The sequence below is a fragment of the Anarrhichthys ocellatus genome, unplaced genomic scaffold (assembly GCF_004355925.1).
Source record: "Anarrhichthys ocellatus isolate YVR2014 unplaced genomic scaffold, GSC_Weel_1.0 scaffold9, whole genome shotgun sequence".
Taxonomy (NCBI): domain Eukaryota; kingdom Metazoa; phylum Chordata; class Actinopteri; order Perciformes; family Anarhichadidae; genus Anarrhichthys; species Anarrhichthys ocellatus.
This window is the reverse complement of record NW_022280039.1, coordinates 9,236,663-9,247,688: the sequence shown is the minus strand read 5'-3', so window position 1 is coordinate 9,247,688 and position 11,026 is coordinate 9,236,663. Positions and strand designations below refer to the sequence as shown.

The following is an 11,026-nucleotide window of genomic DNA, read 5'->3' as shown; positions in this document are numbered from 1 at the left end:
TGCACTAGCAGGTTGTTAGGTTGCACTAGCAGGTTGTTAGGTTGCATTAGCAGGTTGTTAGGTTGCACTCTGTGGTTGGTAGATTGCATTAGGTGGTTGCAATGGTAATTCTGTGTTCTTGATATGCATTGAAAATCTTCACATTGCACTTTTTATACAAAGAGGTGCAGCCCAAAGTTATTGTTGACTCAAAATGATGAAGGTAAAATATATATAAGCTAAACTAAAAAAATTAATTAATATATCTTAATGGCAGGAGAAAAAGACAAAATAAGATCAAAAAAGTTATCCTCTTTGAATTTGCAGTGGTATTATAAAACGGTGCTATTTAAAATAAATAATCTTCAAACCTTTAATCTTAACATTAAAGGGAACTGAGTTTAGCCAAAGGAAATGGTAAATGTACGATGAGTAAACATAATGCATTAAAAATGTGATTATAAATTTGCCACAGTTATATAAACTCTTTTAAATTATTTTTTGTATTTTCTTTAATAGGTAAATGTTCTTGGTTTTAATGTAGAGTTTCAGGGTCCTGTTACAATGTAAATGCTGTCTCAGAGTAGTTTCAGTCTGATATAATAAAAAATAAACATCGACTATCTGCAACTTACAATCCAAAATGTGATGGATACAGTAGGGGATACACATGATGGTGTGGCAATCCAATGACATTCTCTCCAACTCCCCCCAAGGTTACAGATCAGTTAATGGGGAAATGAGAAGGCAGAAAAAGGTTTTAACACAACCGCACTCAGCCAAAATGAAACCCAAACAGTCATTTACTTGTATTGATGCGTCTGCAGGAGACGAGGAGGAGGAGGATCTGAAAAAGGAGCTGCTTCCAGGAGGCTGACATGATTATTATCCCTCTGTCCTCTCTGCAGGCAGGTTTCTAACTCCTCTCTCTGCCTGCTGCATCGTCTAAAAAACACCACCCACCCACCCCTCCTCCCTCAGCTGCACAAGTGACGCAGCTATGATATCACCCTCCATCCATTATTCAATCAGACAGGGTTCATATCTCCATACCGTGTTGCAGTGTACTGTCCTGCACTGCTATGCATGAGCAGAACATGCTGAAATAAACACTCCTGTGCTTTGAAGCTTAATGTTTGCTCTGTGTGAATAAAATGTTCTGCTATTATGTTGCTACTGTGGGAGCTTTCTGCAAGGTGCCCGATGGTGTTATGTGAGAGGACACGACCTGCCCGCCCTCATGAAAACAGCCATGAGTGGAAAACACAGCGACTGCTACTGGAGCTGATTTGTTTTTTCATACATTTGAGCTTTTTTGAACATGCTCCAAAACCAAAATTTTCGTCTGAAGTAGATTTTAGATGATGTACTCTACGTAAAAGCAAGTAGATGTCAAAAGAGACAATTTTCTAGAGCAGATTTCAACAAAAATAATTTTACATCTACTTGAGTAACTCAGTGCTTCTGCTTGTGTGTATACTCCAGCCCTAGAAACAACCCCCATGAGCAATATTTATAATAACACTGACTTAAACACCCTCATTCAATACCTAGCCTGTGACAGGCTAAAAAAGTACACTGTTCTCTCTACATCACACATCCTCCTTCAATTAAGTTGTATTGTTATATATTGTTTTTGTACCATTCTCTTTTCTGTCCACATTGGTACATTTCCATTCTGCCTTTACGCTATTTGTCAACTTCCTTTTCACCACTTTCCTCCTCGTTTCTGAAGAAGTAGTTCCTCTGACATAAATAATAAATACTGCGTGAAAAGCAAAAAAGGGTGGAGCCATTTATTTTGCTCATGCTGTATCCTGCAGCGTTTGACACAGACACGTATCGTGGTTTCTTATGATAGGAGATTAATTCTGCATGTGCCACATTGTCTCATGGAGAAATGAATCCATGGTATGACTGTGGAGCAGCACATTTTGTCTGTGCCTACCGGCCCATTAAGGTTCTCATAGTGACCTTCTCACATGTTACAAATGCTGAACTCAAACGAAACCTCAGGAATAAGTTCAATGAAGTGTGCAGTGGACAATCCAGAAGTAGCTACAATGAACTTGTCGGGGATAATAAAGTGAACGGTGCCTTTAATTCCCAGCACGAAAATCACCGAGTGGAACTCTTTTGGAAAGTTTCACAGTTCACCGAGGAGCAGATTGAGACTAAACAAGGATATAAGAGGACCTGCTGACATTAGGTGCAGCAGACAGATCCAGAGAGTTGGGAGAAGAGAACGAGAGGCAGCTGGTGGAGGTAAGTCCTCACAGAGAGGCCTTCTACTGACATCCTGAGGGGGATAAGACAGAAAAACAGAAGAACGATAACGGTGTGGAAAGTGGCTTGAGGTTTTTAATCTGATGGATTGTTTTTAATGATCACTTTCTCTCCTCTGGTTAATTATATTACAAAACGTCTTTGATATTTCCTCCGACTACAAAACATTTTTTAGACTAGTTACATGAACAGATGTTGCTATGTGTAGATTGCTACAGCCCTTATCTTCTTAATCTTTAATGCCACTTCCATCTGTCCACATTTAGCTCATATTCTTAAACAAACATCTGTAAGAGGTACAATTCCAGCTGTGAAAAGTCATGTCTGATCTTGACAGTTACCATCCAGTATCTTTGCTATTCCTGAGATAAATATTGGCAGATCGACTCCTCAATTATCCAAGTTTACTGAAGTACACTTTTTCAGTCTTCCTAACATGTATTTACACTGTTCTTTAAAACTCTAGTATAAAAGTCAGTATACGGCTTCTTGTTGATAACTGGATGAATATCATATTCTAAAAAATGCTATTAAGTCACAACATGTAACAGAAAGAGCAGCAGTATTCCAGATACAATGTTAGACCTTTAAAGCTTTCACTGCTGCTGAAGCTGCAGACTGTTGATGAACACAGTCTGCAGCTCGTAGATGTCGTCGGTGGTCTCTATTGGAATGCTGAGCCTCCCCGGTGAGCTTGAAAGCCCACCAGCCGAGTCGTACGCAGGTTCACAGCGAGATTGGCCGACGTTGTCGTAGAAGGAAACCCCACAGCCTCCCGCTGCTCCCTGGTACTCACAGACGTCCAGGTAGTGGTGTTGCGGGGACAGGCGGTTGTAGTCCTGGGCCTGGTGCGACTTGTAATGGAGGTGGAGGTGGTGTTCGGGCCCGGGGCTGTGGCAGGGGCTGTGGGACGGGCTGTGGGGCATCATGCAGGTCTGCAGGCAGCTATTTCGCCGCACGGCCCGGTTCAGGTCCAGTCGGGCGATCAGCGGCTTGCCAATGTTGATGCTTTTGGTCCAGTGGACGGATTCGTCATCCATGGCGGTGAAGGTGCCCTGAAGGCACACGGTGAAGACCAGCTCCTCCTGTTGGAAGTGGGGTTAGAAGAGAAACAGTGTTAAGAAATTCAATGTGTAACTTAACAAAATACTTTCCAGGATGAACATGTATTCTCTGAACACGAATGAAGGAATGAGAAGTAAATTATTGCCTAAAACTTTTTTAGCCACGGTAGCAGAGTAGTTCTTGCAGAGTCGGTCTTTCTGTCAGACCAAATCTGTGAAATTTCGTACAGACATTCATGGAGCCCACAGCATGAATCTAACCGACTTTGGTGATCCCCTGACTTTTAATCTAGTGCCCCCAGCAGGTCGGATGGATCGGCACAAAATTAGGTACAGACAGTTCAGGTTACATTACTTAAGTTCATAAACCTGCAACACAAATGACACTAAAGCCTCTTAGTCTTATTACTTAATCATAAGACAACAGGCTTTCCTAACAGGAACGAAGAAAAACAAATATAAACCTTCTGCACGTTAAAAAAACCTTCATATTTTTTTGTGAGAAACTGAAAAATACCAAAATAGCTGTTGTACTGCTTATAAAGAGTTTAGGCTAAACACAGTATTTAATGCCAGAAGGCCTTGTTGAGTTTTTACCCTGAGCTTCTGCAGTGAGCTGACTCTGGTGTAGAGGCAGTGCTGCGGCAGGTTGCTGGACAGAAGGTAGATCCCCGTCTCCTCTGGAGTCTCTCTGTTCATCTCTTTAGGATCAACATCAAGGTCCTGCAGTGAGGAAAAGAAGCAGGTGGCAGATTACAGTTTGCACAAACTCACAAACATATATGCACACGCCCAGCTATTTAGTGTTCCCTCAAGTCTGAAGGGAAAAAGTAAATTCTAATCAATTTCCTGCTCTTTCTTTCTTAATATTCAGTGTTCATGACAACATATTAACCTGCGAGAAGTCGGTGACGTGAGCCTGGCAGAAGGACATGTCCTCTGGCTTCTTAACGATGTGAGTGTAAATGACGAGCACGTTGGAGAACTCTGCAGCAAAGCCCAACTTGATCTGAGCCCCGCAGTCAAAGTTGAGACACATACTCTCAGGGAGCTCTGGAATAACAAAGAAAAAACAAACATTTCAAGTTCTACGATTGATTTAAAAAAAAGTCAGCTGTTCTTCATGCTCCATTCAAAAGCTCTCATGTAGTGTCATTTTAAATTGTCTTTTTTGTAACAGGGTTCTAAGGAATAACTTATATTTATTGATTTATCATAAGACACATCCACTTTGTGTGTGTTTGTTTAACTTCAGTGTCTCGTGTTTGCCTGCACATCCAGTAGAGGCGCTGAATAGAATATTTTCTTAAATCATTAGCTCAGAAATGGTGAGTTACTTCTAAACTTGCATGTTAATTTGCACAAAAAGTCACAAAAGGAAAAATAAAAGTCCCTGAACCTTAAAATCATATACAGCAGCACTTCCCAACCTGAGGGTCGTGGTCCCCCAACCTGCCTCAAGATAAATCATATCGATGATTTCAGGAATACGATAAAAAAAAAAAAAAAAAATTCATTCAATTTCTCTGACTTTTCTCAACATTTTCTTGTGAAATGCTGGATCTCTAAAAATCTCTCAAAATAAATAATCTGAGAAGGAAAAATAAGTCTTTGGTTGAACTGTTTGTTCATAACTGAGGCCATAACCTGTGATAAGAGGGTCACAAGTTGACATGTGCCGTTGTCTTGGGAAGCCCTCCATGTGTGCAGGTTTGTATAACAGAGGGAGCACTGTGTGTTTAATCAACATCAACCAAAGTCAACATTTGACTGAGCGTGCAATATAGAGCTGCAGTGAGCTAATGGGGGCTTCCCAGCACAGTGACAACAAGTGCTAAACAAACATTTAAAAAGTCAATTTTGCGTTGTCTACTCACCGTGAGCCTTTGCCCACTGGAGGCTGTGAGCGTGAGCGAGATCGGCACTGTCGCCGGGCAGGATAGGATCAGTCAGCGCTCTCCTCTCTGACAGACTACTGCGGATCTCCAGAGCCTGCTTTCCCTTCGTAGCGTCAAACTGACCCATGTCTGGACACGAAAAAGTATAAATCACATGTTCAACAGCCTGTGTTGACTGTATCACCTCCACAAAATATTAAAAGCTATCCTTTACATATATCGTCATCTACATCAGTAGCTACGTGTGTCGTCATCTCTTGTGTTTCTCTTCCTCTCTCACCCTCAGCGACTCTGTCCAGCACCACAGTGATCTTCTCATCGTCTAGGAGCCGCTTCTTCAAAAACTTGACAAACACACCGTTGGTGAAGCCGCTGGAGCTCAGCTCGAAGGCCTCGGCATCCTGGCACCTGAGCAGCCAGAAATCGAAGAACCAAACATTTTAGATACTCTTGAAAACAAAAAAAAGTGTGACATACATTTCGATGATTCAAACTTACGTCGCGTATCCAAAGACGATGTTTGCTGTGACCCTCAGAACAATGTTTGGAGCGCTGTCATCGTGAATATTCCTGGAAAGATAAAAAAGATACAAACCAAGGCGATAGATAAATACTGGAGAGAATAACAAACACTCTTACACCTACACGCAGTCTTAACTTCTCTTTGTAACATTTAAAATGTAATAAACTCACAGGAATGACCCACTGACTCACCTCTTCCTGCACATGTCCAGCAGGAAAACATTGAGGCCCGTCTCCTTCTCCTGCATCAGTTTCAGGATGCTCTGCACACATAAACAGTTGGCCGACCGGTACGGGTTTGGTGCGTCTACCGGCACCATGAAGCTGTTGCCGTAGTTCTCATATCCGTGACCAGCGTAGTACAGCAGACCTAAAGGAGGGAAGTGAGTATTTCAATCGACCAACAACACAATTCATGTGAGCATTTCTGGTTCTAGCGCAATCTAGAACAATCCACGGGTATGTCAAAGTCTCAACGCACCATAGACTCCCTTGTGAAGCAGCAACAGGAACTCCTCGACAGCGTTTCTCATCTCCGACTCTGTGAGGTCGAGCAGTGACACCACCTGGAAGTTCATCTGCCGCAGCAGGTTCGTGAGGTCGTAGACGTCCACCATGGGAGCTTTGAGCTGCGGGTGGTTTTGGTAAGACAGGTTGCCGATCAGCAGGGCCACTTTGTCGGTTGCTGTGAGGGGAGAGAACCGTACTGTTACACTGTGAGAGGGGACAACAACTCAAGTCTTTGAGAAGAAGATGTTGATTAAATGCTGTTGGTATTTTTTAGAGGTTTAATTATCTGGTGTTGTTGGATTTTATTATGCTGTAAAGTGTTTTTTTTGTTCATGTTTAGCTGCTGACATCAAATATTAGAGAAAGCTATCACATCTTTATTTTGGTGTTCATGTTGAGAGAGGAACTGACGGCAGATCAGAACAAAGACCGTGATCGTATCAGACACAACAGCGACACAGTTGACATATACTGTGGAGAAACTGGATCAGACATATCAATTACTAAACTACAGCAGAGAACTCGGTGATCACATTTTAACACATTTTTCACCAACTCCTGCATAAAGATGTGATAAAGGACACTCACCATGAAGTTGATCTGGGACATTATTCAGGAAAAAGTCGCTGGATCCTAAAATTGCAATGTCAAAATAAAAAGAGCATATCATAGCAAGTTCTGTGTGAGAGAAATGGATATGTATAATTACTTGATGAGTGTGATGACTCTTACCTCCTCTGATGGCGTAAACATCATCTAGAAATCAGTAAGACAAACATGTTACCATCATATAAAATGAGCATGTTTACGTCTACGTTGGAAAGACATTGTATTAATTCAGGAAAGAAGGATTAGTCAAAGGGAAGGTTAGCTTCACAGTCATGCAATTGAATCAACTAAGTATTATGTTTAATCTAGAGATTAAAGGTGGTGTTATTCTGTGGTTTCCTTATTATCAACAAATCCCATTAATACGACAAAAGCAACAGTTGGTTAATCCGTCTCTCAATACTGTCCACGAGTTCCTCCTCAACACATTGAACCATTTTTTAAACAAACAGTACTCCAGGATTATGTTAGAGGATCACTTCATTGTTGGTTTTGGTGTTTTCGTTTGTTGATAATAAGACAAATATAGAAGACAGACTTGAAATTAATGACATAAGTCAAAACAAAATGCAGGCATGTGAAACCTCGAGATCGAGGAACTTTATGCTAGTTAGTGTTTATGTGACAATAAACCGGATCATGACCCACATGCAGTTAAAGGAGTTGTGATTAAAATGCGCATGCATGCTTATTGTTATGCTATCCCCATTTAATACACCATGCGCCAGTGCTTTCCACTCTACCTTCAGAGCACTCGATTGCCTCTGAAATCTGGACAGATATCCTCGGTGCTTTCAGTCAAGAGCAGAGCAAATAATCATTCGTAACACATGACAACACTAGAGCTGGTTTTACTGGACTGTAATCACGCCACAAACTAAATGTACTGAAGTGTGACATACCGATCACGACGTCGACTTCATTGGTCCACATTCTCTCAGTGCTGCTGCTGATCTCGCAGCGATACCTGCCGTGGTGATCCTGCATCGAGTGAGGAATCTGAAATGCACACACACACACAAAGAAAAGTCTGATGCTCGTGCCTTGTAACGTCTGACAACTAGAAGCCTCCAAACAAGAAGCAAGAAGTAGAGTTTTGGAAACAGTAACAGCTTCATTTTTCTCTGACAACCTCTCCTCACCATGTGTTTCCTCTTTGTGGCGTTGGGTACCGGGACTCCATTCCTGTGCCACTGGTATCGAGGGATCGGCCGCCCCACGGCTCCACACTCCACCTGCAGGGTTTCCCCAATATGCAGCCGCTGGGACTGAGGCTGGATCACCAACTTCAGCCGACCCTCCAAGGAATGATAACTCTGCCCTGGTAGTGGAAGGAGAGGAGACATCATTACTATATTATCTGTTATATTCTCAACGGCAAAAGCACTGGAGTCAGGGGTTCAATTCCCACAGGAGTCACTTGTCCTGTCCTTCGACTAATAAACACGTAAAACAACAAATGCATTTATGAAACATCGCACACGGAGCAGAAGGTAGATTTAAACACCTGCAAAATCTTACCGCATGACCCGGTGACATTCAGGACGTCCACTTGAACCCACTGGCTGAACTCAAAAGTATCTCCACAGTTGACCCTGCAGATGTAAAAGCCAGCGTCCTGCAGACGGACTGGACTTATCACCAGGTCTGAGGAGAAGCTGTTCGGCACCTGAGGTTGTGAAAATGTAAATCACATTTACCAACATGCAAAGTGTAACACTATCACAGTCCTAGAAGAGAAACAGCGGTCCCCATGTGAAGACTGAAATCTAGTGTCAGGTAGATAAAAAGTATGTGGATGGAGGGTGGATGAGAGTCAGACATGTTTTGAAGGCCAGAGTTCATGCATCCAACACACGTTTTTACATTGCAGTAAAATTGAGGTGAACGTCTTGGAAAGACAAAATAATCTATATTGATCTTTTCTAATATTTAGGTTATTTTAGATAACAGAACATCATGTTTTTATACAGATGCTACATGTAGTATAATGTGCAGCCATTGTTTGAGTTTCTGAGCTAGAAAAATAGAGAAGTAGTGATGAAGAAGCTTTCAAGCACAGAATTGTAAATCTGGCATATTAACTGCAGTTTGTTTCAGCTGTAACTTTCTTTCAAGTCCTGAAGCAATACTGTTTTAGTGAATTCATTTCAGAGAAACCGATGCACAGCGATACAACTTTAACACAAACGTATGAAGAATGAAGAAGGGATGATGCAAAAAATAGTGATCGCATCTTCCTTTTGATAACATCTCATATCAGCATGACCACGACAAATAAACAAACTCAGCAGTTTATCACAAACTACTTCCTTTGAAGTCGGAAGTGTGTGAATGCGGAGGAGTCGTAGCTCACCTCTTCATTGGTCTTGAACCACTGGTACTGTACCGGAGACTTGCCCACAGCGTGGCAGCTCAGCCGAAGATTGTGTCCAGATATAAGAGCCACCGACTGGGGCTGGATGAGGATCTGCAGGGCTGTGCGTTTAGGGGAATTGTCACACTGGTTTTAAACTGACTATGGACTGAATGGCAACATACTGTTAGTGTCCACACCATGACGTGAGTCATATTCATTCCATATTTTGGGATATGTGAGAACACGATAACAAGCCTGGGTGTATTTTTACTGTACCTGATGGTTTCATGCACTGCAGGGCCTCCGAGTTGCCCAGAGTTTGAAGGTAGTCCACAAGGTGACCCGTGGTGCAGCCTCGCTCTCCCATCAGCCTCAGCAGCGTGCGGCTCGGGCTTCCCTCCAGCTCCAGCACCTTCAGAGAGCACATCTCCATGTCGTCTGGGCTGCAGAACGATGCAGGACATTAACGACATATTTCACACATCAGATTCAACTTTTTTGGGGCCAAGAATTTGCCTCAGGTTGTCGGTGGCTCACAATATATTTATGTGCATTTAGGGGAAGATAATCAAGACATAAACATATAGTCCTTATAAACAGGCAAGAGCTGGACAGAAAATAAACAGTATCTCGATGACATTATGATGATGTCAAACCGACATGATGATGGCTTTATGGGTTTAAGTGCTTTTTAAATTTTTTATCTCGTAATCCTGACTGTTGATACAATTATGATCACAAAATAAACAATAGGGTATTAGCTCCAGCACACAAATTCACAACACAGGACTGAGGAGTAACAGTAGAAAATGACTAAATCTATATAATATTTCCTGATGTTATTAAAAGGCTTGTTTATATTTGTACACACATCTATTTTTGTTGTTATGTGTGAAGTTATTTCACTCAACAGACCTAGATCTATTACAATTGCATCACTCATTCATCTGTTCTACACATAAATTAGATGTAAATAGTATATAAGTTTGATTGTTGTTATTATATTATTATTATCACAATGTATCCTTTGTATCTATAGAAAGGACATTGTGATAATCTATATAACATCCTTCCTGTGAGAATATATTTTAGAAATAGCTATTTCTTTTCAAAGGCTTCAAACACCATCCAGCATGTCGCCATTGAGTGCATCACTTTATTCACTTTAACTTTATTCACCAAACTAAAGTACCGTTACTACTGGACTCAGACACACTATACTGTTTTAACAACAATAACATTGTGATTTCATACAGTTTACAGTCTGACTTCTCAACGTCAGCCTACCTGACTTTAAACCGTCTGTCGTTGCCGACCAGCTCTCCTAGTTTTCGCCATCCTTTATTGCTGGATTTGTCCAGCACCTCACAGAGCTTCTTCACAAGCGGCTCCCTCAACAGGTTGATCTTAGTGGACCGGTCCAAAGAATCCGACATGGCGGCCAGCAAGAACAGGTGACCATCAACGTGTTTCTCTCAGACTACAGTCACTGGTTTTACACTTGACAACATTTCCCTTCAAGACAAAAAGTCTACTTCCTGGAAGAAATTGTAAAAGTGATACGGATACAGATACGCCTACTACACAGACTTGGTTTCTCTCCCCCCACGCACGTAACTGTTAACTGCCTCTGTCAAAGGTTGTATATGCGTCAAGATAAGACACCGTAAGTAAACGTTATTTTTAAATACAAATTGTATAGTCATTTGCAGGTTTTCTAGAAATGCTCCACAACTGAACCTTGATGTTGACAATTCAAAGTTTAAGATACATTTCACCATTCAATTGTTTACATTCCT

At 41.6% G+C, this 11,026-nt stretch overlaps 2 protein-coding genes across 5 annotated transcripts in view; both read right to left on the bottom strand.

Moving 5' to 3' along the window:
- The window catches only part of emb (embigin), a 4,292-nt gene extending 3,379 nt beyond the window's left edge, over positions 1 to 913 (bottom strand). For all 3 annotated transcript variants that reach the window (XM_031849571.1, XM_031849572.1, XM_031849573.1), the window contains exon 1: positions 787 to 913. In XM_031849571.1, coding sequence (XP_031705431.1) covers positions 787 to 859 — 73 coding nt within the window. In that variant the 5' untranslated portion in view covers positions 860 to 913. The remainder of the gene's footprint in view (positions 1 to 786) is intronic.
- A 773-nt stretch (positions 914 to 1,686) lies between these two features.
- malt1 (MALT paracaspase 1) lies at positions 1,687 to 10,820 on the bottom strand. Of its 2 annotated transcripts, XM_031848842.1 has the most exons (17): positions 10,515 to 10,820; positions 9,504 to 9,670; positions 9,225 to 9,346; positions 8,390 to 8,537; positions 8,011 to 8,189; positions 7,771 to 7,867; positions 7,612 to 7,659; positions 6,992 to 7,015; positions 6,848 to 6,892; positions 6,231 to 6,434; positions 5,942 to 6,119; positions 5,726 to 5,797; positions 5,508 to 5,635; positions 5,207 to 5,356; positions 4,225 to 4,382; positions 3,927 to 4,052; positions 1,687 to 3,350 (listed from the first exon to the last, which is right to left on the bottom strand). In XM_031848842.1, exons 1-17 carry the CDS (start codon positions 10,661 to 10,663, stop codon positions 2,862 to 2,864), a joined length of 2,484 nt encoding a protein of 827 aa, XP_031704702.1. In that variant the 5' UTR covers positions 10,664 to 10,820; the 3' UTR covers positions 1,687 to 2,861. The 2 variants fall into 2 exon arrangements, with proteins under 2 accessions (XP_031704702.1, XP_031704703.1); XM_031848843.1 differs by lacking the exon at positions 7,612 to 7,659.
- Positions 10,821 to 11,026: the final 206 nt, after the last annotated feature.

Excerpts from the sequence above, each read along its gene's own strand:
- malt1 (XM_031848842.1), bottom strand. The coding sequence starts at position 10,663 with ATGTCGGATTCTTTGGACCGGTCCACTAAGATCAACCTGTTGAGGGAG. Across the intron at positions 8,190-8,389 it reads GAATGTCACCGGGTCATGCG|GGCAGAGTTATCATTCCTTG; the intron begins GTAAGATTTTGC and ends TTCCACTACCAG. Across the intron at positions 5,636-5,725 it reads ATCGTCTTTGGATACGCGAC|GTGCCAGGATGCCGAGGCCT; the intron begins GTAAGTTTGAAT and ends CTGGCTGCTCAG.